Below are 24398 nucleotides of genomic sequence, written 5' to 3' on the forward strand. Positions count from 1 at the left end.
ACCGCCATCCACATCGTCCACACACGCCACACAACCCCACCCGCTCCTCCCTGGCCCACCCCCCGCCTCCTGCAAAAGCTACACCCCCACCCCACCCCACAAAAGATGCTCGCACGCTGAGTCGAACAGCGGTCGGGTCGGAAGCAGTGTGTCTCACAACTAGTGAACCACAACGACCAGTGATAACCACCTACACTATACGAGCGGGGTACCCAGTGACTTCCCGGGATCGAACCGGGGACCTACGGATTCTTGCAGTTGCAATCCGCCGCAATCTACCACTGTGCTAAAGCCACGAAGGGATGATATGGTTGGCCGCATCTCTGCAGCCCTGGAGCCAGGGTGGATCGAACACCCGACCTAGCGATATGATGACTGAGCTTCAGTCGCTCGCTCTCCCAGCTGAGCTATGTCTCCAGATTGTTGGTGTCGGCTGGTGCATGTAGAGCAAGATGAGTTGCTGCTTGCGTCGAGAGTGGAGGTGCCTGGGCACACTGATCGGCGCTAGACGCGATCGGTCTGGATCTGAGACAATGGTTGTGTGGTTCCGAGGCACGTTTCGCGACGACACGACGCCCTGAATTCGGCATGCCTCGGCAATGCAGTGGATCGTGATGGTCACCTTGGCTGCTGGTGCTTGGCATCTCGGGACGCTGATGCATTTGAATGAAAACAGCGGGTGAGGAAGGCGAACAGCGCTGCTGGATCGAGTGCATGTCTGTGCTGAAAACCAGGACCGCATCGAGCGCCACACCACGCGATATTTCCTGAGCTCTGCCAGCGCTCCCTCTGACCACCTCCACCTTCCTCACCCATCAAAGCCAACGCAACTGAGACAGGCTACTATGATGCATGCGTCTCGTCTCAGCCCTTTCACTACACGAACTCAGTAGCGGTTGCCACCATACCCGCCGCCAAAGTACTGGCCACCACCGCCATACGCCATGCCACCGCCTCCGTACCCGCCCTGCTGCGGGTTGCCGCCGTATCCCCCACCAGCAGTGTTGCCGCCGTAGCCGCCACCAGGTCCGAAGCTGCCAGGAGGAGGCCCACCAAACTGACCAGGGCCACCGCCGAAACCCGGGCCGGGGCCGTATTGCTGCGGCGATCCGTACCCAGGCTGTGGGTAGTGGCCCGGCGGGGGGCTGTGGCTCGACGGCCTGTCGTGCTTCTTGTCGTCCTTCTGCCGGCTCGTCATCGCCCCCAAGCAGCCTACTCACCTTATTGAACAGCTGGCCGAGGAGGAGGACGCCAGCGGCGGCCGCACCGCCCGCCGCGACGGAGCCCAGCGTGCCCAGCCCGCCTGGTTTCGGCGCGACGTCCTGCGCAGAGGCGGGCGGCGCGCCGGGCGGCACGGCAAAGTTCGGGGGGCTGTACCCCGGCGGGCTGGGCCCACCTGGCGGAGGCGTGACCCCCAGCACGCCGGTGGTAGGCTTCGGGCTCGTGCTGCCCCCAGGGAAGGTCGCGCCCACGGCAGTGCTCGGCGGCGTGGCGGGCACCCCCGTCCCAGGCCCCGGCTTCCACGGGCCCATGGGCGCGCCCCACATCTGCTCGGCGACGGCGGTGCCGATGACGCTGGCCTTGGCCTTGGCCGTGTCGGCGGGGTGCTCCCACTGGGTCGTGGGCGGGGAGGTGGTGGGGTCGACCTGGGGGTCAGCTGCGTGCGTCCGTTGAAAGGAGCTAACCCACGTAGTACGGCGCCTGGTGGGTCGGGTCCCACTGCCGGATCCTGGGGTCAGCGCCGAAGGGCGGCTTGCTCACCATGGTGGGGAGAGGGGCGGCTCGGGAGGCGCGGACATGGTATTGACGGCGAGATTGGTAGAGTGAGAGAGTGAGAGACAGAGGGGAAGGGAGAATGGAGGAGACGTACATTATCCACATGTCCACCGGGCTCGGCCCCCGCCGCACGGACCCAGTGGCGCGGCATCGCCTGGTGGCAAGGCCTGTGTGAGCGTGCAGCGCGCACAGCAGCGCTCACACTGGAGCGTGTTGCCTGCGTCGGAGCTGATCTGCACCGAGCAGACACGCTGCATACTGCCGAACACGCCGAGCCCGAAGCCCAGATGTAGAATCGATGGAGGGGCGATTCGGGATAAAGCACCTGGGCGCTTCGGCAACGTCTTTGGCGCGGGCAAACTCGTGCACCATCACCCCGCACCAACCGTGCACGACACAATGCATTCCTCACGGCATTCCAATACAGCCTACAGCCTGCCGAGTACCTAGTAACGCTGGTAGCTGCTCGAGTTGTGCGACTCGTACTCGTTGAACGACGACGACGAAGTCGTGGTGGTCGTGTACGACGATCCGCCGCCCTGCTGGTACGAGCCGCCGCCGCCCTGGTACGAGGCACCACCAGACTGGTGCGAGCCGCCACCCCCCTGGTACGAGCCGGCATAAGCACCAGCAGAGGCACCGGCCGAGGCACCGGCGTAAGCCCCAGCAGCGGCGTAGCCGCCACCGCTGGTCTTGACCTCGCTGCTGGCCTTGTAGCCGCCACCGCCGCCGTGCTTGCGACCGCCCTTGCGTCCGCACTTGCCGCCGTCACTGTCGGAGCCGGAACCGCTGTCCGAACCCGATCCAGAGCCAGAGCCCGAGCCCGAACCCGAGCCGTGGCGACGGTGACGACCGCCGCCCTTGCCTCCCTTGTGCACGCCCTTGTAGCCTCCGCCAGCAACGTTGGTTGTCACATTCACGTTCACCGACGTCGAGGTCGACGAGCCGCTGTACCCGGCGCCGGCGCCGCTGCCACGGCCGCCGCCGCAGCCGCCGCCACCACCACCCTGGCGCACGCCAATGTAGGCGGCGCCCGAGCCAGAGGTGCCAACTGCCCAGGCCACAACAATAGCGACGCCGCCCGAGCCGCCGACAGCGAAGCCGGTCGGGCCGGTCCAGCCCCCGATAGTCTGGCCGATGCCACCGTAGTAGATGAAACCACGAGCAAGGCCGCCACCGCCATAGGCGCCGCCCGAAGCAATGGCGTAGGCGCCGCCCTGGGTGTTGACCGAGGTCGTGGTCGTGGTCGACGTCTTGCCGTAGCCGGTCTGCTGGCTGCCGCCATAGCCACCGCCCTGGGCGTAGCCACCGGTCACGTTGGTGACGTTGGTGATGTTCGTCACGTTGGTGACATTCTGGCCACCACCGCTGTAGCCGCCGCTGGTGGCAGCGGCCGTGGCGATGGCGGCGGCGCCAGCACCAGCAACAGCCACACCAGTGTACCCGGGGTTCGTGGGACGGGGAGGAGGCTGCTGGGGTCCGGGGTAACCGCCGCCGTAGCCAGCACCGGCGCCGGCGCCGGCACCGACGTATGCGCCGCCCTGGCCAGCAACGTTCACGCCGACACCGCTACCACCGTAGCCCGGCTGAGGAGGGCGAGGGCCACCACCACCGGCATAGGCCGAAGCTGAGGCACCTGCGGAACCGCCGGCCTGGAAGCCAACGCTGTGGCTGCCAATGTGAGCGTTGGCGCCAAAGTTGCCGCCAGCCTGGCCACCAATGCCGACACCGACGCCCTGGCCACCATTGTAGGCACCAGCGTAAGCGCCACCCTGGCCACCGGCACCAGCACCGGCACCGACCCAGCCCTGGCCCTGGTTGTAGTTGCCGTTGTAGGTCTGGCCGTAGCCACCACCTGTGGTTGTCAGCGAAGTCAACATGGTCACACTCACCCTGAGGCGACTGCGGCGAGTGGGGACGGTGGGGCTTGTCGTCCTTCTTCTGCAGGGCGTCAGCGGCAGCACGGACCGTTTCAGGGGCCATGGGCCGTCGGTGCTTGGTCAAGTCAACTCACACCACCGAGGAGCTCGCCAAGGAGAAGGACACCAGCAGCGGCAGCACCACCGGCAGCAACGCTGCCGATGACACCAAGGCCACCGCCGCCCTGGCCTTGGGGCTGCTGCTGGACAACAGTGTACTGCGTGCCAGGAGGGCCGCTAACCTGCACGTTGGCGACACCGCCGCCAAACTGGCTCGAGGCAGAGACACCGCCAGCAGCGGCCGAAGCAGATGCGCTGCTCTGGCTCTGGCTGTTGTTGCTGATCTTCGTAGTGGTCGTCTGGGTCGTGGTGGTGGTCGTCTGGCCTGCGCCGGCAGCGGCGGCGGCGGCAGCGGAGCCACCCTGCTGGTAGTAGCTGGCCGACTGGCCACCACCACCGGAGATGGAGAGGTTGGCCGTGGCCTGCTCGAGGCTGAGACGTCAGAACCAGTAGCAGGGGTGCGACCTACCTCTGGCCGGAGGCGTACTGTTGCTGCTGGTACTGAGCCATGTTGGATGAGGAGATGTGACGAGCGAGATGCACGACTGCGGCCTTATGACCGGACGATGAGCGACGTGCGAGCGCGGGGCAGTTGGGGTGCGAAGGTGCGATGCAAGGTGCTGGTCGATGCGCGAGACCCAAGCTGTCGAGGGCGACGTGACAATTTGTTTGCTGCAGCCAAGCAAAGCCTAAGAGGAGCTCCCTGCGCCGATTGCCATGAGGCAGTGCAGCGAGTACGCACAGGTAATGCGAGGTCGGTAAGATCGCTCGCCATGGCCTCGGTGATGTGAAGGTTCTTGCGTGGTCGACAGCAGGCGATGAACGGTACGATCGAAGAAGCAGGGAGCCAAGGTGGACGGATCCGTGTTGATGAGCGATTCGTGCAGTTGGCGCCACATTGCACCATCCGACAACACCAACCCGTTCGTTCAAGTCCTCATCGCCGCACGGACATCTGTAGATCCGGATCACGTCCGTTGCCGAATGGTGAGCATCCGGGTGGCATCCGCCGACTCCACCGACACCACTGCCCTCGATCGCTTGTGGGAGAAATAGTGTCTGTTACTTGTCAGTCAGGTCAGTGAATTGCATGACGAGGTACATGTAAGTAGCCCTGCGAAACTGAGACCAACTTACAGGTTACATGGTACAACCCTTCTACACTCTCTATCACGTCCCGTCCTCGGTCTGCTTCTGATACCGCTCCCAAGCCTCGGCTGGCTGGTTCAACTCCCACGACATACACCCGACCTCCTCTCTCCACTCTTCCACCATGCTCCCATTTGTGACCCAGCTCTTTGATGACCGCAGCCCACTACACCGCTCTGTCGCTCGTGCTCGCTCCGCACGCCGGGGCAAGCTCGTGGGGTCCAGGGCATGAGCCAGGACACGAAGCCATTGAGCTTCACTGAACGCCTCCGCATCTCGGCTGCAGTGACGACCGACGAGAAGCTGAAGCTCGCGCGGAAGCTCCAGGAGGGGGAAGTGCGGTTTGCGCGGTTGATCGCTGTGCGCTTCGTCCTCCTCTTCTCGTTTTCGCTTGCCCGTCACCTGCCCGTCGCGAGGTCGCTTGGCATGCGCAATGATGCGCAACGGCATGATGACTCGCTTTGCCGCATTCTTAACTCGCTCGCGCAGGGCATAGTTGCGCGTGACGGCGGCTGTCATGCGCCTGTTGACGGCGCGTTCCAGGTCGGCCTGGGTCTTGGGGCAGTTTCCGTCGATGCAGTTGACCACGAGAGTGTAATTGCCGTCCTCGACAGCGCTGACAACTTCCTGCAAGCCGGGGGATCGGAGGTCGTTGTTGTAGATAACGAGGTTCTCTATGCGCCGGCCTCGAGGAGAAGCGAGGTACCCTGCCAAAGCGCGTGCACATGGAGTTGGCATGGCGCACTCGTCAAACGTGAGGATGCGGAGTGGTATCCTTAGGTTGTTGAAGAAGTGGATAGCGCCCGGCGTCGACAGGAAGTTGTAGCTCAGGTAGAGCTCGGTGAGGTTGGACGCGTTTAGAAGCTCCACGGCGAGCTCGTACGTGGAGTCGAGAAGCTGGAGGTTAGTGGGTCGCTCGTGAAGTGCATAGGACCCACCTTGATCTCATTGTCTTCGACATTGAGGACGCGGGTCGTCTTGTCTTCCGACACATAGCGCAGCACCGTGAGTAGACCATCATCACCTAGTCCATTACGGCGCAGGCGGATCTCTCTCAAGCCCCAGATGTCGACGTCGGTCTCGGTGCGCTTCAACTCCTCCTCGGTGGGGACGCGGGGGCCGGTACTGGCGCCGTCTTCTGGCCACTCTGGGAAGTAGGCATCCTCAGGCGACGACTTGAGCTTGGTGCATAGACAGAACTGACTCCGGCCCTGGTTCTGGACCTTGCGGAAGGCGCGCAGGCCGTCGAAGAGCACGCGAGCACCGGCGGGGCCGAGACAGTTGAAGCTTGTGTTGAGCTTGCGCGTGGACGATGTCACTCGAGACAGGATAGTCGCGGCTGGGGTGTGTCAGTGGGAGGTCTTGTGCCTGGGTGCGGGAGGCAGGCGAGGAAGACAGGGCAGGGAAGGCGCGGGCAGACGCGGGCGACGCGATGAGTTGGGTGCACATACCTCCTTCCTCGCCGCTGAGACGGTGCTGATCGACGTTGACGGTGTAGGGGTCTGGAGCGCGTGGGGGAGGTACGACGGGTCCCCCTGCGACCTGCCTCGTCATGATGAGTGAAGGGGCAGGTCAGAGTGGATGAAGAGGGTGTTGGGAGAGTCTGGAGACGCGATCAAGCCATTGTACAGTCACGAGATAGTGCCCACGTGAGCCCCGCCAGCCAGGACGTTGATGCGTGTTGCACCCGTCTGCGAGTCGGAGATCGGGCCTGTCCGTCCGATGACGCCATGCCGTGCCTGGGGTGGCAGTTGGACGCGATTTGGTTCCGCCAGCAGTCAACACAGTTGCTTTTGCTGCTGTGGCGAGGCAGAAAGTGGTTCAAGTCGCAAGTGCGAGAGATTCGAGCTCGACTTGCTGCGGGCGAGTCGAGTGAGACAAAGGGCATCATGCCGACAGTGTGTCGCATTGGAACAGTGCCAGCGGTGGAGATGTGTGAGGACGAGACCGCGGTGGGTGCTGGGCTTACACACAGGAACGCCACACTCAGTGCTGGGGCCCCCTTTTTGCCACGCGACGACGACGTTCGGTCTGACAACCGAGTCGTCTACCGACGCGCGTCACCGACTTTTGCCAGCGCCGTCGGCCAGCTCACAACTCGACTCTCTCCATCTTGCCTGCCCCTCGTACCATTTGCGACTGCGCTACACGCCAGACACCACTGCACCTCGTCATCACCGAGGGATGACACTAGGCGCATAGGACTACAGCGGCACACCAAGTCCCGCTCCTCCGACGCGCGCTCGACTCACCGATGGCTCCTGAGCGCCAGCAACGAACGGCCAACTTCAATCGTTGCGGCGTACGCGGTGTTGAGGCAGGTGAGCTGGTCGCGGCTTGGTCGGCGTGTGAAATGCTGACGCAGCAGCGCTCAAGATCCTCGCCGAGCTCGACACGAACGCGACCGTCCTCTTCGCGTCGGACAACAGCCTCGGTGACGATGGCGCGTGGATTCTGTTCGAAGGGCTGCGAGAGCTGCGGCGCAAGCGCAAACGAGATGCCCTTCTCTCTGGCGACACGACCGTGCTTGGACTGGTCGACATCCACCTCGCGGGCAACGCCATGACCGACACAGGCGTTCTGCACGCCTTACGGTATGCCAGCGAGGATCATGTGCTCGAGAAGCTCGACTTTCGGAGCCAGGACATCCATGTGAGTGCCTCCCATCTTACCCAATGCTCACATACCAGCTGTACACCGGCGTTGACGAGATGACAGCGTGCATCAACCTCTCGGCCATCAACTGTCTGTCGTTCTCGGGCAACACGCTCGACGAGTGCGGATTCTCGTACCTCCTCCGCACGATCACTGTCCCGCTCTCGACCCTGCACTTTGACGAGTGCAACCTGCCAACCTCGACCGCGGAGGCGATCGCCCACTACCTCTCGTCGCCGGCGTCAAGACGGCTCGTGTCCTTCCACGCGAGCCACAACAACCTCGGCCTCGACGGCGTGTCGGTCATCCTGTCCTTCATCAACAGATCCAACTACACGCTCTCTGACCCGCTCTTCTGGTTCAACGCCAAGCCGCCATTCATCGAGGGCTACGCCGACAACGAGTACTGGCAGGAGCAGTACGTCGACGACTTTATCACGTTCGAGAAGGAGCTGCAGGACGAGGCGTTTCCGCCCGAGATGCGCCCACGCGAGCTCCAGCACTTCATGCGCCGTGTCGAGGACATTCACCGCTTTGAGGACGTCATCAAGAAGCGAAACCAGCGGTACGCGATGCGCGTGCGGCAGGCCGCGAGACGCGTTCTTGGTCCGGCGCAGATTGTGCTGCTCGGGCGAGAGGGCGAGAGGGCGGCCAAGTCGACATTTCGCCTCCTCGACTTGCCAGGAGAGATCCAGAGAATCATCCTGCGATATCTCACAAGCCCGCCAGACTCACCTGTGCTCTTCCTCTCCGACTCGCAGTGGTCGCGGGTCACGGCATACGCATCCGACCGATCAAAGCTGCAAAACAGGGCCGAGCGATCGCGCAAGTGGACGGATGATTGGAGGACGGAGCATCTCCGAACCGGGAGCACCGCAGCACAGCTGGAAATGAACCAGGAGATGCGGAGTGTTTTTGATCGTGAGATGCTCGACTACGAGGCCGAGGTTGGCTGTAACTTGTTCGAGGGGTCCGAGTAATGAGTTCCATCACGACCTAGCTGCGACATTTCGCTGAGGACAGGCAAATCCGTTGGCGCCCGAGCTACGCGCACTTTGTTGTACAACGTTATTGCATAAATGTGACATGAAACAGAAACCGTGGCCAGTGCCCTTCCTACAATCTGTTCGCTTCAATCCCTTTCCCATGGGCGAGGTCCCTCGTACTTCTCCTGCTCCAGGTAGTGGAGCCCCAAGTAATGGTCGTATTGCGCCTTCTCTGTGGGCGTAAGACCCCCCGCGTAGTCGTACATTATGGGGCAAGACCGATCCCAAAAGAAACCGCCGGTGTTGAGCCACTCCTCGACATAATCGCGCCTCCACTTCTTCTCTTCGTCGACAAGGTCGTCGTAGTCGGGAAGGGGGGTTGCGTAGTCCAGTGTGTGATTCATCCTGTAGAGGACGTAGTCGGCAATTCCCTTGCAAAGCGTCTGGAGATGCAGTGGGTGGGCGGCATGATTGATGAGCTTGACGACTTGCGGCTGCGTGAGTGGGTGTATGATCGTCGTCCGCTTGTCATCCTGTGCAGCGTGCCAGACGATGCGGCCGAGAACTTCCTTAGGCAGTCGGAGAATGTGGGCTTCTGAGTTGGCGTTTTGGTTCGGGAGAGCCGGAGCCCGGTTTGCGCGGAACACGAGTCGTGCCACGCGCAGCGCTCGAAATGCGGCGAGATGAACCAAGTCGGTGCTCCAGCGAAAGTGTCTCAAAACGTGCACATCCTGCTGCACGCTCAGGTTATGAACAACGCTCGAAATCATTGCCTTTCGAATGGATTCTTCCTCTGATCGTGAGAAGTCGTAGGCATTCTCAGGTTTGAAGAGATACCAATCCGGGTCGTCTGGTTCGTAGCCGTCGATTTCGTTGATCTCGAGTTCGGTCAGCCCGCGCAAGTCGGGGCGCTTGAGGAATTCAATCAAGGTTGCAACATGCTCCCCTCGAAAAGGAGCGTCGATATGAAGCTCGGTCAGGCGCTGACCAGTTCCAGGAGGTGCTTTCATGACAATGTCGAATAGCTTGAGCGTTGGCGAATCGGTCCTAACACGAAGGAACCTCAGGGAACTTCGCATAGCGGCTGTGACGATATGCTCTGCGTCCGAGTCCTGCAGGAGAGTCAGTTGTAGCTCTCTCGAGGACGAGTTGTGCAACGCGACCACTCAACTCACACTGAGATTACCTCCGAGTTTGAGGTCCGGTTTACCTTGGGTGTGGCCGACGTCGCGAGAGTGGTCGCCGTTCCACAAGTCCGAGTCCTCGTCGTCGCTTGACTCTTCCGGGTTCTCGGTCGACTCGTCATCGATATCAGTCGACCCATCATTGCTGTCGGGTGACTCATTGTCGCTCTCGGTCCACTCGTCTTCACTGTGGGACATCTCGTCCCACACTGTATTGACAGCCTGCTTGAGTGGAGCCATGCCTGGGGCGTCGAGATCGGCGTCATCCCATGGTGGGAACCTCCTAACCTCCATGGCCTCGAGATAGAACTCGTATCCTTCATGGTCAGCTGTCTGAGGGCGAGACTTGGTCTGGCAGTGGTGGGAGGATGTTGGTTGATGAACTTACGCTTCGGCGGCCGAGTTGAGGCCTCTTGCATGACGGTCTGGCCGTGGGCCATGCTCTCGACCGAGGTACGGGCGTCGCTATCCGAGGGCATGATGCAAAACTGTAAGAGACAATGAAGCACACACAAAGTACAGTGGATATGAGTGATAAGAGTGAGTGTTGAAGGGAAGAAGACACAAACCAGACTCGGTGGCAAATTCAACACGACAACCAGCTCCAGGCGAAAAATCAGTCGCGCACGAACTCCGAGCTTTCAACCAATTCCATCCAACGCTGTCGGCGTGTTGAATGCATACCTGGTTGCTATCCACTAGGCTACTTACACCAACTTGCCCTCACCCAGCGACTCCTTCGAGTCGATCGCCGAAGCCCGTGCAACCACCTCGGCTGGCTCATCAGCAGCCTTTGTAGCAGCTTTGCGCCGGTCCCACTCCAGTAGAACGAGCACAAGTGTGGTCCAGAACACTGGCAGTCAGCACACGGCGTCTCCTCTGCGACTCACTGAGCAGGCAAGTGTAGATGATAACCGCAGTCCATCCCTTGCGGGCAGCAGGCATGTCGGTCGTCTTCCAGTAGAACAGTGGCCCAACAGCTTGCACAACAAAAGCGAGATCGTTGCACAGGGCGACGAGGATCGACCTCTTCTCGGTGTCTCCGGAGCAGATCTCAGCGACCCAAGTGACGATCAGGCCTCCAGCTCCCATTCCGAGATAGTTGAGCCAGTAGAGTGCAAAGTGAGCCTCGATGTTGCCGTACAACGGAATGACTTTGAGCGGGATGGCAATACACAGCTGCAGATGTGAGCTCGAATCACTGCAGGACGGTCACACTTACACTGAGAAGGCAGCCAGCGTAGATAAATGGCCAACGACGTCCCCTGAAAGGTCCATCAGAGAGCCACGCGAAGATGAATCCAATCACCACAAAGATTGCTGACTGCGGCAGGGGGACTGAAATGTTAGACTGGTCGAGTGATCAAGTGGGGCTGGTGCTCACGCTGATTAATCTGCGAGACGGAGTAGTGGCGACCGGGCACTGGCGCAGGCTTGGCATTGAAGCTCTTGAGATAGAAACCCATCACCGGCTGAGGATACGAGTTGTTCCAGAAGACGTAGAGGAAGGCTAGAGGATTGTAAGCCCCCCGATGAAGTGATTAGAAGAACTTACGCAAGACGTAGATGTGCCAGGTCGAGAACAGCTTAATGATCTTCTTCTTTGTCCAAGGAGTTCGCCCAGCACGGCCGATATCCTGGAGGCGCTTCTGGGCGAGAGCATGTTCCTGCGGCGTGTCAGTATGAGCGGTTCACGGTCTCAACTCACGTCATCCGACAACCACCACGACTTCTTGTCTTGAAGAGGGAGGCCAGGGAGGAAAACGTAACCGAAGAGGGCGATCGGCAGGGTGATAATTGCGTCGATGATGAACATCCAACGCCAGCCCTCAAGACCATGAACGCCGTGAAGGTTTCGGCTGGCAGCAGCTTGAAGGATACCGCTGAACATGCCACCGAGCGATCCAGATAGCCAAAAGATTGCCACACGCTTGCCGAGCTCGCGAGGCGTGTACCAGCCGCCGAGCAGGTACTGAATACCAGGATAGAAGCCGGATTCAAAGAGGCCAACGAAGAAGCGGACAGCGTAGAGTCCACGATAGCTGGGCAAGTTAGAGAACGTCCGCCTCCAAAACTCACTCCTTGATGGCGTAAGATGCCAGAGTGGCAATACCCCAACCGAGCTCAAGCTAACACGTTCAGCCCCGGCAAGCGGATTGCGTGCGCCTTGCTGTACTCACAGTGGGAATAACCCATCTCGGCGAAACGCGAGTGAGGAGCAGGTTGCACGGCACCTGGCCGATTACGTAGCCGACAGTGTACATGGTATTGGCGGTGATGAGCTCATTTCCATAAAGGTGAATGTCCTCTTTCATGCCACTGAGGAAAGCGTTCGTGATATTGACTGCCATGTCAGACGCTTTGTAGACAACAACGGGATGTGACTCACGCTGGTCAAGGTTCCTGAAAGGATTGGTTAGGATTCTGAATGCAAGTCACTCTAAGCGCGCCGGCTTACTTGAGGAAATATCCAAGCTGTTTCTTGTTAACGCATAGTCACGACTGAACCTACAGCTGCGAACGTAAGGAGGAAGCCGTCAACCTTGAACAGGAGCTTGCGTTGATCTTTGGGAAGGTCGAACGTGTCCCAAATTCGCCCCTTCCAAGTCGCTGTAACCTGATTGTGGATGTCCTGCTGCTTTTCTCGGGCTTCAATCTCTCCGAGAGGCTTGTCGGACACGGAACCTTCACGGTTGTCGTACTTCAGAGAAGGGACCGCAGCCATGGTGGCAAAATCTGGTGGGGTGAGCGCCGTGCAAGGTTTCGCGACTCGCTCGCTTTATCAGTCAAACAACCCACCACTATTCTTTGCTTTCACGATAGTGCATGCGATCTACAGCAGTTATCTTGCAGTCATCTTTCGTCAGCTTTCGCAACGATGTTACAATTGTGGCAAAGCCCCGAGCCAAGACTGCCACTTGGTAGCTATCGATGGGAAACGATGGCGACTCCCAGCTGTATTACACATCTGCGAACGAATGCGATAGGAGAGTTTTTCTGTGTCCACTTGGAGCGGAGTCTCAATTATTAATCTACCCATCTGCCTCTACCTCTGCCGTTGCCGTTGCCGTCGGCGATGTCGCAGGTGAACTCGAGACCGATGGGAGCTCCTCCGGTGACACCAACACTGCGGCGTATGAGTCAGTGCTTGCGACAAGCACGCCATACCAATCCGCTAGGATCTGTATGTGGCACTCACCGGGCATGCATCCATGAACAGCCTGAGCGCTTGGAGGAGGCACAGAAGATGGTTCGAGGTTCGGCTTCCTGCTGGGCAGGGACGGGGCTGTGGCCGACGGCCATGGCGAATTTGCCCTTGTTTCGTAGCCGATGACCCCGAGACTGTTTTGGCAAGCCGAAAGACTGTTTTCATAGGCCAGAGGAAAACCAAGACGCCTGTATCGGTAAAATGGCGACATTATGCTTGCCGCTGACGGGATGGCCACGGCTTAGGCCGTGCCGACGACCGCAATTGGCATCTTGGGCTTGGCGCCACAACTGTTTAAGAACGGGTCAGCGGACAGAGGGCCGCCCAGAACTATCACTCACACAATGGCTCCCATTGCGACTGCTCAGACCGTCTCCGACGCCGACATTGCGGACCTCAAGGAGGCTGTGCGTGCGGCTACCCTCCAACACAAGGGCGATTTCCCGCTGCCTCCGGATGGCACGCTGCGGCGTTACAAGAAGGCGGGCATCGACTTGTCCGAGGGCTATCCCTATGTCCCGAAGGCGGCGCTGGGTGGCGGTGTCAGCCGCGATCAAGCTGCTCGCGTAGACGAAGGGGCCGGCGAGACTTCGTATGTGGACCCCGCGTCCCGTGCCGACCCCAAGAAGAACGCACTCTTGTCCGCCGCCACGAAGGTCGACCACTTGACCCAACACATCGGCGTGAGTGGCATCTGATCTTGATGTTGATGCTGACGGGTGGTTGTAGACCGAGATCTCTGGCATTAAGCTCGACTCTCTCACGGATCAGCAGAAGGATGAGCTGGCCCTCCTCGCTGCCGAACGCGGCGTCGTCTTCTTCCGCGACCAGGACTTGTCACCCCAGGCGCAGCGTGAACTCGGCCTCTACTGGGGACAAGGGCGCATCGAGGTGCATCCTCAAGCGCCCCAAGTGCCGGGCCAACCAGGTGCTCTTATCATCTGGGAGGAGGGCCGCCCTAAGAACTGGGGCCCGAGCGCCCGTTCCCACCGTCTCCCGTATGGCGGTGGCCACTACGGCTGGCACTCCGACCTCTCGCACGAGGAATTCCCGCCAGGCTACACTCACCTGTACCAGGACTCGGTTCCTGTGACTGGAGGCGATACGCTGTGGGCTAGCGGCTATGCAGCGTACGACAAGCTTTCGCCAACGTTCAAGCGGCTGATCGAGGGGCTCAAGTGAGTCTGTGAAGTGATAGTCAGCCTGACCGCGCAGCGGCATCTACCGTTCTGCCAACGTCTACCCCGACACGTCCAAGCCCAACGCCGCGCCCAAGCCCATTCTCCGCAAACACCCTCTCGTTCGCACTCACCCAGTCACTGGTTGGAAGTCACTGTTCGTGAACCGTTGGTGGACTGTCGGTATCGAGGGCCTCGACGGTCCGGAGGCGACCATTATCCTCGACTACCTCAACGACGTCTTCGAGCGCAGCACCGACATCCAGGTGCGCTGGCGCTGGACCCCCGGGACGAGTGCAGTGTGGGACAACCGTGTCGTGAACCACACGGTCAGCTTCGACTGGGTGGGTGACCGTCATGGGACGCGTGTGTCGAGCTTGGGAGAGGCGCCGTTCTATGACCCCAAGTCGAAGGGGCGTGCCGAGTCGCTGGGTCTCGAGGAGTGGAATGGGGCCGACTATGACAACTTTAGGTTCTCGAATCTTGGATTGCAGTAGGGCAGAGCGATGTACAGGCACAAGTCTGAGCATGAGGGAGAGAGTGTGTCGAGATTAGGTGTTGTGTGGTCAATGTGTGTTGTCGTCGTGAATGAGTGAATGTGGATGGGCTGTGTGTACATACAGCAGACGTCCGCTCTCCATCCTGGCCAAACAGTGTTGGGCGACAAAAACAGTCACCTACGGCCAGATCGTACTTCAACGAGAAGAAACTGATTCGTTTTTCGAGCCGAACCCCAACGGGATTCGAACAAAGGACCTCAAGCCGTTACACTCGCAGACCACGCACCTTATGCCACTGCACCATCTGTGACTGGTTATTTTTCTGCTCTGTTTCACACTATCAATGCTCCGCATGGCGCAAAGCCACACGCGCACACACCAGAGAAAAGGAGTCTACATACACGGAAGCGCCTGCACCCACGTCAAGCGTGAGCCAGTGAGCAGTTCGGCAATGGTACGCTCGAAGCTTCGGCTTAACTGTCCTGTTCGGAAGCTCAAACATGGACTGCACTGTAGCCGGGGCAGCACTGCGACGCGCTCGACAACATGCTATGGCTGAACAACCACCGCCTGCACGTAGTCCTCACCGGCAGCCTGCACAGCAGCAACCACGAGCCGACGGTCACAGCAAGAGGTCACTTGGGTGCATCCACAATATAATTGGTGCGTGTCGACCCTCTCTCTCTCTCCCAACAGACAGACGCGTCCAAGGCTCTTGCACGTCTTGGCACACTGCATGACACTAATCTGCACTGCAGTGATCGTCGGCTACGTCACGGTCATCGAGGAAGATCGCGCCAGCAATGGAGTGGATTAAGCATCAACCTGCACAGCCGAGGCAGTGTTGACTTGGCAGCGCTTTGCTTTTTGATCGGCTAGGTCGCGTCGAGCGGGTTGGCCGCTGACGCGCGCTGGCTGCCTTTGGCCGGCGCGCCAAGCTTATGTCACTTGAAGGGTAAGTTTGGCGGAACGCTGGGTGGGTTCCTGCCGCGTTTATGCCACCTTGGCTTCAGTGCCCTGTGCCTCCAAGAACGTGTGCCGCGACTTGTTCCCTCATCCCTGACCACCACAGCATACCCGCAATTAACGACCTGCCTGCTCAGCTCGGAGCCCCCACAGCTGCGCAGCTCGACGCCACACGCCACGGCCAAGCCTTTCGGGCCACCGGGCGTGGACCGAGCCCGACGAGCAGAGCTGCCTGCCGAGCGGCAGCCACAGTGAGTCCCCCCTGAACCAAACAGACGGCTTACCCGTCCGCCAGCTGCGTTTCAGCCTGACCGCCGCCGACTTGCTGTGCTCATGTCGACGACTGGAAACGAAAAGAGGGTCGCGACGCGTCAATCCTGCGTACGGCGTCCTGCTGCGCGCGGGCGCCGCGCCAAGCCACGGCTCGAAGAACGGACGTCGTGACATCGGCCCAAGACGAGGATAAATAGAGTCCTTGCTCGCAGCACCGTCTAGCCCCACAACCCCTCAACCATGTTCACCACTGCCGCCACCACCTTTTCGCTCCTCGGCTCGCTAGCAAGCGCGCAGGTCAACCTCGACCCCGAGGGCCCGTCGCTCCGCTTCAACTGGACGCTGGCGGTGACCGACGTGCCGCTCGAGTTGACGCCGGGCCCGTTGAGCTACTGGACGCAGACGACATCCGGGCCGTACCCGCACATGCAGTCGGGAGAAAAGAACAACAACTACGGCGTCGACTTCGAGTTCTGGGGTGAGGGCTTCGAGGTGCTCGGCAACTCGCCCGACCACTGGAACGCGACAGACCCCAACGGCCGCACCCGCATCTACTCCAACGTCGACAGCAGCATCAAGAGCGGCGACGACATCCTCGCGCCAGTCTCGGACACGGTCATCACGTCGCACGTGAGCCCCCGCTTCCAGAAGGCCGAGTACTCGCTCTCGCTCGGCGAGGGCACGTGGGGGATCGACGGCGTCGTCCTCCGCACCGGCATGGCGACCGACGCGCCCGACCTCGCCTCGGCCCGCACCATGGTGCAGGAGCTCGTGGTCAACGGGAGCGTCAACCCCTTCTTCAACACGACGGGCCGGTGGGAGGTGAGCCAGGCTGCGGGCGACCTCCCTCTCCGCGCGACGTGCTTCGAGGGCTCCAAGATGGCCTTCGCCATCCCCCACGGCGCCGCGTACGCCGTGCTCAACGGCACGCGCGACCGCCAGTCTGTCGACGCCGAAATCCGTGTGCGCGACTCGGCCGCCGAGATCACCCTTGACGGCTACTATAATCTGCGCATGCGTGCCCGCAACACCACGACGGCCCTTGTCTGGATGGCGCCCCTCGACCCCACCAAGAACTGGCTCTTTGAGTGGGACTGCGTCACGGGCAATGAGCAGGGCACCAACAGCCTGACCAGCATCACCTTCTACGCGGCCGTCACGTGCGTCGCGAACATCTGCAGAGAGCCATGCTGACATTCACAGCAACGCGACGTGGGACGACAAGGTCGTGAACGCCCCCGGTGCGAGCGGCTCGGCTGGTGCCAGCGGTGCCGGCTCGAACGGCGCCGCTTCGGCCACGGGATCGGCCAAACCCAGCTCGTCTGGCAAGGCCAACGCGGCGGGATCCAGCATGCCGTCGAAGGCTGGCGTCGCCGCTGCCCTGGTCGGTGGTGTCGCCGCTGTTGCCGCTCTCCTCTGAGAGGCAGCAGCTTGACTAGTTGGTGGCCGTCGTGTTGACCACTCGACGGCCTAGTTCTTTGGTATCTCTTTCGAATAGGTGTGCACGATACACGAAGTGCATGGGGATGTGATTGGAATCTCGGGCTGCGGTAATGCTCGTTGAGCACGGAGCGGCATGGCCGTGAGCGTGGCGGTGACACAATACATGCTCTAGATCTGCGTACAATGGGCGAATTTGGGCCATAGGCTTCCGTTTGTGGTCCACGCCTGGTTTGCTCTCCTCCCACGTCTTCACGCCCGCACACACGTGAAGTCAGGCGGCGTGTGCGGTGCGGCGTGCGGTGTGCGACGCTGTATGATGAATGGTCTATTCGGCGGAGCCCACGGCGTCGGCAGTCGCCAACCTTTACGCCAGCGCAGCCTCACGGCTCTTGACGGCGCGGTCGAGCTCGAACAGGTACGGGTCCTTGACGTGGGGGTAGAGCTGGCGCACGGCCTCGGCCAGGCGGTAGAGGTATTCCTAGAGAGTCAGCACCACCGTAACAACATCTATGGCCCGACACCAGCGCCCATGACCATGCCGCAACCGAAATGGGCTGCTGACAAACCGCCACAGGTGCGAAAGGATGCAGGCCCGCTGTGCGCAGCTCGCCGCAGGCTATGCCCTCGGCGTAACAGCCTCTCGCTCCGCCGCAGTTACACACCTTGTTTGGACCAGAAGGGCCGTGGCGCTTGGAGATCAGGTCGGCCACAACGTCGAGGGGCTCATACCCCACTGGTCGGGTCAGCCGTGCCTTGTCCCAGCCAGTCCCTACTCACCGAACGCCTCGTTGTCGAGGTTGCCGATCCAGATGGTCGATTCCGGCACAACAATCGCCTCGGTGCCGTCCTCGGCCGTGTGGTACACCGGGACATCGTGCGACGTGTAGCCATTCTTCTCTCTATACTCTGCAACAAGTCAGCTTCAGCACGAGGGGAGACGTCACCCGACGTACCAAGATAAGCCCGCACCTCGTCCTCCTTGGCCGGGTCTATTCTGTACGCGACGCCCCAGACAATGTCCTCGTCGTCGGCGTGAGGATCCTGCGAGGCGTCAGCGGCCAGCTCGGCGTGCAGCGACACCCACTTCTTTGGCCAGCTTGTGCCAGTCCGCCGCGTTAATGACGGTCACGACGCGGCCGGGGTTCTCTGGCGTGCCGCGGTGGTCGTTGGACGACTGCGCAAAGCGGCGCACTACTCCCTTGACGTATCCGGGTCCTGGTACGCGTCAGAAACAACCAGCTGAACAGTGCGGCCTGATCCACTTACGCTGCTCCACGGTATGGGGGCTGCGCTCATCAGCTTGTCGAGTACGGTCGGAGTGTGTCACACGACTCACGGAGGCTTCCAGATAAGCGAGCCATACCCAAATACCCAGTATGGTGATCCCACTGTCATGTTGTGCTGTCGTGTTTTGTGTAAGAGTTGCAGTGAGAGATCGGCTAGATATCGATGTCTGCGATAGTGTCGTGTCGCAGTCAGGAGCTCTGTGGTGCGATTAGTCGTGATTAGCTGGCTTTCCCACGGTCGCATCCATCGTCAAACATGTCAGTCGTTTGCACCATGGCCATCACGCAAAGCGAGCAGCAAGGCTTTGCTCACCCATATCCTTTCAATCGTCTTGCAGAGGTCGGCATCATTGAGGATGAAGTGTGAGTGATGAGTGATGATTCAGTCGGTGCTGGCCCTCGGACGCCTTGACAAGGGACGAATGACATGACAACAAAGTACTCTGCTGGTTAGCGATGGCCGCTCAACTGTCACTCACAGAAACTCTCCTACTCCTTACAAGCCTAGGCCATTCATGGCCGCCTCCTCCTCCGTGACGCCATCCGTGGCCGTTCGAACGCGGGGAACTTCCGTAGCGGGGAGGGGCAGTGTCGGGGTCCTCTTCGCCTCGCGCTCCTTCGCCTCGCGCTCGCGCTTCGCGGCGGCGAGCGCCTCCCGCTTCTTGTACTCCAGTACAGCCTGCGTCGGCCCCGCCGGCTTCTTGAAGAAGGCCGGTTCTTTCTCGACCGGCACCCTGGAGCCTTGGGCCGGCGCCCCGCTCCGGGGCGGGGGTTTCGCCGCGTGGTGGAAGACTGCCTTCCCACCCGATCCAAGCACCATGGTGCCGGGGACCGGCGCGCTCGAAGGACGGGCGGCGGCCGACGACGCCGACGTCGCGCCGGCGCGCTTCGGGAACGGGCGGAGGAGCTTGGCCTCCGTAAGCGCGCTACTGGGCATTGGGGCCGGCGTTGGCGTCGCCGCAGGCGCAGGCGTGGGCGTTGGCGCGGGTGCGGGCGTTGGCGTTGGCGCGGGTGCGGGCATCGGCGTCGGCGTGGGTGCGGGCGTGGGCGTCGGTGCGGGCGTCGGCGCGGGCGGGGGCGTGGGCTGCGGCGTTGCAGCTGACGCCGCAGGAGCCACGGTGTGGGCCGGGGAGGCGTCCGTTGGAGCGATCTCCGCAGCGAATGTGGCCGGTGCCCACTTGTCACCGCAGGAGTTGGACGGGACTGACTCGACGACGGGTGAGTCCGCGTTGCGGACGAAGGGCGCTGTAGACGTGGGCGCGCAGGCCGAGCGTGGGGCGAGAGGCGACGCCGTTGGGCCTGCAACGAGTGGCGCGTACGTGGCTGGCGACTGGGTGCCCGGCGTGCGCGCGGGAGCGCGGGTGCGCTCTGCCGCGACTGGCGTTGCTGGGGTGCGGGTGTGGGCATGCGCGGCTGTGACCGACGTGCTCGCGACTGCGGCAGTGCTCGGCGTGTCCTCGTTGTCGTCACTCTCGTCGACCTCCATGGCGCCTTCCCCTTCGTCCATGTCGACATCCTCCTCCTCATCGACATCCAGCGCCATCGCCTCTACGCGCCCGAGGATTTCTTCGAGCCAGAGATCGACGTCCTTGCTGACCATTAGTGTCTCAGCGGTACTGACAAACTCACCGGTACTCGGCGCTGTCGTCGCACATGAACTGGCGCGCCCAGTCTACCACAACTGTCTGCCCATCCCTGATCACACACCCATCCAATCTTGCCCACGCCAGCTCTGCATCCTCCGCGGTGCTTGAACTTGTTAACGAATGCCATGCACGTGGTTCTGAAACTCCACTCACTTGAACTCGACGAAGACATATTGGCGGCACTTGACAGGACTGCCGCGGATCTTGGAGATGTCAAAGTAATTGATGCCCTCGCCCTTGAGCAGGCCAGCGAGCACCTGACCCAACTCCTTCCGCCCTCCATCCCTAGGCCACCTGCCAATGCCGCAGAGGTACAGCTTTGGACGCCAGGAGGACAGGAGCTCGGGGTGCCCACGGCGGTGGCGAAGAATGGGGACGGCCGCGTTCCAAGCTTCGACGGCTGCCAGTAGACCGGGGCCTGCATGGCCCTGGGCGAGTGCAGCCCGCTCGGCCGCCGCCTTGGTCTTGCGCCTCCTCGCAGCAGCCTTCTGTTTCTTGGTGACAGGTTTGACGTGCTTGCGACGCGACATGATACTGGTGGATGTTACAATGTAGAGTAGAATGTGTAGAGTAGAATGCGAAACGTCGGAGTCATTTGCTGCAGGGCATACGACTGAGCACCGCCGCACCGCGCACCACCCACACATCCGCACCCATCTCACGCACAACACACACACACACACACACACACACACACACACACACACATTACATGGCAGGCACGGCGTCAAAATAAACCACACGCGTCCAAAGACTTGGAGTAGAGGGTTAATAGGACCGTACAAATCGCTTTAGGCGCATCGTTGACAACGGATTTAGGCAACGTCGTCATTTGACCCACGGCGGCGGTCATTCCTCACTCTCCGCCGCCTGCACGCGGCTGCACACACACAGTCACGGCACGGCGCTGGCGGGAGAGGAAGGAAGGAAGGAAAGCAGGCGCGTCGAGCAACGTCATGCAGAATGACGCACCGTGGGGCAAAGCAAAGCAAATAGATATCCGCAACCGGGCAGACAATCATTTGGCCTTGCTTTGCCCACACGACCGACGCGACGACACAGTCAACTCGACACTCGACGACACTCACCACTCGCCCACTCGCCACCACACATCTCACTCGACCTGCATCTTCATCACTCATTGCCCAACTCGTCTTCCCCCACTCCCACCTCGCACCCCCCGATGCGACGCTCACACCCACACCGTCGGCTGTTCACCGACTGGTCATTCTTCGTGCAGCCGTCGCCACCCGACGCACCTTCCTCCACCGAGCTGATCAGCGACATCGACGTGAGTCATGCACGACCTCCCGGGTCCTTCTCGTCACACACTGGACCCGGCTGATGCACATCCCCCAGGAACATGGCGGCAACATCGTCTACACGCCTTACAAGGCCAACGTGATCGTCGTCTATGGCGGCGACGCCGGCGCCGCTGCACCCAGTAGCTCACCGCCGAGGTCTTCCTCCCTCCATCACTCGCCCCACCTTCATCACTCCAGCCACGGCACCTCCAGCAGCAAGCACCGCGAGTGGGACTACCACTCTCTCGTACACCACTTCGCCGACGTCCAGGGGTCACGCAAGACGTTTTGGACCGAGCCTCAAGCTCCCCACCTCGTCGTCACGCCCGACTGGGTCGACATGTGTATCCGTGCTGGCAAGGTCTCGGCGTGGCGCGGCAACCCGGCATACGACCGCTGGATCGTGTGGTGAGTCTTGCTGATGACGGGGATACAAGACTGACAGCGCAGGCGGCCAGCTGGACCAACCCGCGACCCCACCTTCCCCCAGTCCCCACGTCCCGCCGAGGACCGCCACCACGCACGACTGTCATCCCAAGAGACCGAGTACTTCTCAACCACATCTTCCCCGGTGCTGGACCACCTTGATGTCGATCCCCCTGACCGCCGTCCAAAAATCGTTCACCCACGCCACCAGCTGCAGGACATCATCTGCATTGATTCCGACTCGGATGACGACGACATTGTCTTCACGGGATGTGCACCAGCCTCTAGTGGCGCGTCAACATCTGTTCTACCTGTACCGTCCACACGAGACTTGCATTTCGTGGGCAGGCACGGACCCCTCCGATTTGCTCTCGACCTTCAGTGGAAAGAACAATTCGGTGGCAAGATCGAGGTGAGCTCGTTCTACTACGCTGAGCTGAGCTACGCTAACTCACAACAGGCTGGTGGCGGAAAGGTAGTCTCGCTCTCTGAAGATCCCGACTACTTTGTCATCGAACGCTTATCGACCTCGCCACTAAGCCATAGGCGTCTTGCCCGTCTACGCCGGTGTCGTGATCTCATCGTCGTGGACCCTCGCTTTGTCGAGCTCTCGCACGCTTACAAGAGACTTGAAGATGCAGCAAAACACGAAATTCCTCTCGAATCTCTCCCGCCAGCCCCGGATCTCGAGGCATTCTCCCCAGCGACGGAGGCGTCAACTCCTTCGCGCCGCTCGTCTCGGTCACCATCCACGACCACACTGCCAGGCATGGCTTTCGATGCTGTAGAAGTGAATCGAGGTGAAGGCCCAGCCGACGGCAAGCCCACCGGATTACCTGATCTGGATTTCGAAACATCAACATGTGAAGAGTCTTGCGGCGAGACTGAAGATGAACTCGATGCTGCTCTTCAGGACACACCAAGCGCTCTGGTTGGCCCTTCTGAGATGCCTATCGAGGACGTGCCCGACGACCAAGACGACAGCCCCACCGACACGATGCTCACGAGTTACGAAAACTCGGTAGCACCAGGAGGACCGAAACTCCCATCTCATGCTTCTCTCCTTGCCATGCTGGCTGGCGGCAGTGACCCCGCCTCACCGCCGACCAAGCGCCCGCTCCAAGCACGCATCCATCTCTACACCCTCGAGCAAATCGAGGCAAAGCTCCGCAAGCCCCGATTCCCACCCGGGGAGTCGAAGCGTGACTTTGGGCGACTGCTGAATAACTTCTGCTCCCGAGGAGGCGAGAGTATTAAGGATCTCCTTGATCGCCTGCAAGAGGGCGAGGTAAGTGCTTGGACTGTTGTCGTGCTGACAGCGCAGATCCCGAACGCAAAGTCGCTGTACAAGAAGCATCGGCTGTGGATAGCGGAGGAGGTGAAGCGGGTGAAGCTACTCAATGAGCGCAGGGAGTACTTGGAGCGCATTCAGCGGATCTCTGCGCGGAATCGCGAGCGCGAGGGTGAATAGTAGGTAGGAGGATGCAGGCGGCCGAAAATGATGCAAAAGTCCATGTGCCACATTGCATCTTCAGGGCGGCGCGGCCGGGGCACGTCTGTTTGTTCGCCTTGCCACACACACTCATCCACACTCGTTTAGTTTCTTGACCCTCTAACAACCATGCCGCGTGCCCCGACCCTCTCCCTGCGCCCGAGCTCGAGCGTGCCCGACCTCGCCGCGGATTTCGCAGGGCTCGCCCTCCCCTTGCACTACGCCAGCCTGGCGCCGACCGGACCGCCCAGGCAGCGCACGCTCGACACGCCGCCGCCCCACCCCGCGAGCAAGCCCGACGTGGACGGCGCGACCGCCGCGCTCGGCACGCTGGCCCTCGGCGCCCCACGCCGGGTGCCGCGCGACCCCCGCCTCGTGGGGCCCTACCCGCGGCCACAACGCGCGGCGTCGGCCGGCGCGCCGCCCGCGCGTGCCCCGGCTACAACGCGCCGCACCCTCCCCCCAGCAGAGTGTTTGCACCGCACGGCCGCCCACTCGCCATCCACGTCCCGTCGCGCGACGACGCGCTCGAGGCGCTCGTCCAGGTGGGTTGGGCACACCGCCGCCGCTGACGACCCAGCGGTGCGGCGGGCTGCCGGCCAGCCTGGGCAGGGGGCAGATCATCACGCTCGCGCTCGCGCCGGGCGCTGAGGCTGCCTCCGTGGTCGATAGGCACGTCGTGCGCGAGGCCGCGGAGGGGCGGCTGGCCGCCGTCGTCGTCTCGGCGGAGTGGGTGCGCCACTGTGCTGAGCTCGGCCGGCTGCTGCCCGTCGACGGCTATGCTGTGCGCCTGCCGGCCTTCCGCGCGCCGCAGGGCGACTTGTAGCAGCCGCCAAAGCCATGAGTTACCCCGCTGCCAAAGCCATTTTGTACCATGCCCCTCCATAGCCCCGTCTCAGTGTCTTGTCATAGTATCCGCGCATGCACGCGAGGTTCATTAAACTCCG

At 61.4% G+C, this 24398-nt stretch overlaps 12 protein-coding genes and 3 non-coding genes across 15 annotated transcripts; 5 read left to right on the forward strand and 10 right to left on the reverse strand.

Moving 5' to 3' along the window:
• Nucleotides 1-106: 106 nt before the first annotated feature.
• Q8F55_005815 lies at nucleotides 107-205 on the reverse strand. The gene has a single exon. It is a non-coding gene; the product is annotated as a tRNA-His (tRNA).
• A 9-nt stretch (nucleotides 206-214) lies between these two features.
• Q8F55_005816 lies at nucleotides 215-296 on the reverse strand. Its single transcript has one exon. It is a non-coding gene; the product is annotated as a tRNA-Cys (tRNA).
• Nucleotides 297-332: 36 nt separating this feature from the next.
• Nucleotides 333-417, reverse strand: Q8F55_005817. Its single transcript has one exon. It is a non-coding gene; the product is annotated as a tRNA-Phe (tRNA).
• A 469-nt stretch (nucleotides 418-886) lies between these two features.
• Q8F55_005818 (uncharacterized protein) lies at nucleotides 887-1799 on the reverse strand (the record flags this gene model as incomplete). Its single annotated transcript, XM_069354296.1, has 4 exons — nucleotides 887-1183; nucleotides 1221-1646; nucleotides 1690-1729; nucleotides 1762-1799. The coding sequence occupies 4 exons, from the start codon at nucleotides 1797-1799 to the stop codon at nucleotides 887-889; spliced, it is 801 nt and encodes a 266-aa protein (XP_069208938.1).
• Nucleotides 1800-2222: 423 nt separating this feature from the next.
• On the reverse strand, nucleotides 2223-4265 carry Q8F55_005819 (uncharacterized protein; the record flags this gene model as incomplete). The annotated part of the gene is made up of 4 exons (XM_069354297.1): nucleotides 2223-3631; nucleotides 3669-3717; nucleotides 3791-4187; nucleotides 4225-4265. The coding sequence occupies 4 exons, from the start codon at nucleotides 4263-4265 to the stop codon at nucleotides 2223-2225; spliced, it is 1896 nt and encodes a 631-aa protein (XP_069208939.1).
• A 660-nt stretch (nucleotides 4266-4925) lies between these two features.
• Q8F55_005820 (uncharacterized protein) lies at nucleotides 4926-6458 on the reverse strand (the record flags this gene model as incomplete). Its single annotated transcript, XM_069354298.1, has 3 exons — nucleotides 4926-5801; nucleotides 5843-6243; nucleotides 6356-6458. The coding sequence occupies 3 exons, from the start codon at nucleotides 6456-6458 to the stop codon at nucleotides 4926-4928; spliced, it is 1380 nt and encodes a 459-aa protein (XP_069208940.1).
• A 700-nt stretch (nucleotides 6459-7158) lies between these two features.
• Nucleotides 7159-8539, forward strand: Q8F55_005821 (uncharacterized protein; the record flags this gene model as incomplete). The annotated part of the gene is made up of 3 exons (XM_069354299.1): nucleotides 7159-7225; nucleotides 7273-7556; nucleotides 7595-8539. The coding sequence occupies 3 exons, from the start codon at nucleotides 7159-7161 to the stop codon at nucleotides 8537-8539; spliced, it is 1296 nt and encodes a 431-aa protein (XP_069208941.1).
• A 152-nt stretch (nucleotides 8540-8691) lies between these two features.
• On the reverse strand, nucleotides 8692-13032 carry Q8F55_005822 (uncharacterized protein; the record flags this gene model as incomplete). The annotated part of the gene is made up of 16 exons (XM_069354300.1): nucleotides 8692-9657; nucleotides 9721-10046; nucleotides 10118-10194; nucleotides 10441-10582; nucleotides 10620-10908; nucleotides 10952-11067; nucleotides 11114-11239; nucleotides 11285-11396; nucleotides 11438-11771; nucleotides 11809-11858; nucleotides 11910-12073; nucleotides 12119-12132; nucleotides 12188-12204; nucleotides 12242-12465; nucleotides 12780-12856; nucleotides 12929-13032. The coding sequence occupies 16 exons, from the start codon at nucleotides 13030-13032 to the stop codon at nucleotides 8692-8694; spliced, it is 3138 nt and encodes a 1045-aa protein (XP_069208942.1).
• A 249-nt stretch (nucleotides 13033-13281) lies between these two features.
• Q8F55_005823 (uncharacterized protein) lies at nucleotides 13282-14612 on the forward strand (the record flags this gene model as incomplete). Its single annotated transcript, XM_069354301.1, has 3 exons — nucleotides 13282-13620; nucleotides 13667-14115; nucleotides 14153-14612. 3 exons carry the CDS (start codon nucleotides 13282-13284, stop codon nucleotides 14610-14612), a joined length of 1248 nt encoding a protein of 415 aa, XP_069208943.1.
• A 1482-nt stretch (nucleotides 14613-16094) lies between these two features.
• On the forward strand, nucleotides 16095-17274 carry Q8F55_005824 (uncharacterized protein; the record flags this gene model as incomplete). The annotated part of the gene is made up of 2 exons (XM_069354302.1): nucleotides 16095-17014; nucleotides 17058-17274. The coding sequence occupies 2 exons, from the start codon at nucleotides 16095-16097 to the stop codon at nucleotides 17272-17274; spliced, it is 1137 nt and encodes a 378-aa protein (XP_069208944.1).
• A 387-nt stretch (nucleotides 17275-17661) lies between these two features.
• Q8F55_005825 (uncharacterized protein) lies at nucleotides 17662-18692 on the reverse strand (the record flags this gene model as incomplete). The annotated part of the gene is made up of 7 exons (XM_069354303.1): nucleotides 17662-17775; nucleotides 17960-18030; nucleotides 18075-18203; nucleotides 18251-18338; nucleotides 18382-18512; nucleotides 18564-18583; nucleotides 18634-18692. The coding sequence occupies 7 exons, from the start codon at nucleotides 18690-18692 to the stop codon at nucleotides 17662-17664; spliced, it is 612 nt and encodes a 203-aa protein (XP_069208945.1).
• Nucleotides 18693-19079: 387 nt separating this feature from the next.
• Nucleotides 19080-20183, reverse strand: Q8F55_005826 (uncharacterized protein; the record flags this gene model as incomplete). Its single annotated transcript, XM_069354304.1, has 1 exon — nucleotides 19080-20183. One exon carries the CDS (start codon nucleotides 20181-20183, stop codon nucleotides 19080-19082), a length of 1104 nt encoding a protein of 367 aa, XP_069208946.1.
• Nucleotides 20184-20378: 195 nt separating this feature from the next.
• On the reverse strand, nucleotides 20379-20759 carry Q8F55_005827 (uncharacterized protein; the record flags this gene model as incomplete). Its single annotated transcript, XM_069354305.1, has 1 exon — nucleotides 20379-20759. The coding sequence occupies one exon, from the start codon at nucleotides 20757-20759 to the stop codon at nucleotides 20379-20381; it is 381 nt and encodes a 126-aa protein (XP_069208947.1).
• Nucleotides 20760-21412: 653 nt separating this feature from the next.
• Nucleotides 21413-23430, forward strand: Q8F55_005828 (uncharacterized protein; the record flags this gene model as incomplete). Its single annotated transcript, XM_069354306.1, has 4 exons — nucleotides 21413-21520; nucleotides 21589-21941; nucleotides 22884-23247; nucleotides 23284-23430. 4 exons carry the CDS (start codon nucleotides 21413-21415, stop codon nucleotides 23428-23430), a joined length of 972 nt encoding a protein of 323 aa, XP_069208948.1.
• A 150-nt stretch (nucleotides 23431-23580) lies between these two features.
• Nucleotides 23581-24277, forward strand: Q8F55_005829 (uncharacterized protein; the record flags this gene model as incomplete). The annotated part of the gene is made up of 2 exons (XM_069354307.1): nucleotides 23581-23996; nucleotides 24055-24277. The coding sequence occupies 2 exons, from the start codon at nucleotides 23581-23583 to the stop codon at nucleotides 24275-24277; spliced, it is 639 nt and encodes a 212-aa protein (XP_069208949.1).
• Between the last annotated feature and the right edge of the window lie 121 nt (nucleotides 24278-24398).

The sequence above is a fragment of the Vanrija albida genome (assembly GCF_041260175.1).
Source record: "Vanrija albida strain AlHP1 chromosome Unknown contig_4, whole genome shotgun sequence".
NCBI lineage: Eukaryota > Fungi > Basidiomycota > Tremellomycetes > Trichosporonales > Trichosporonaceae > Vanrija > Vanrija albida.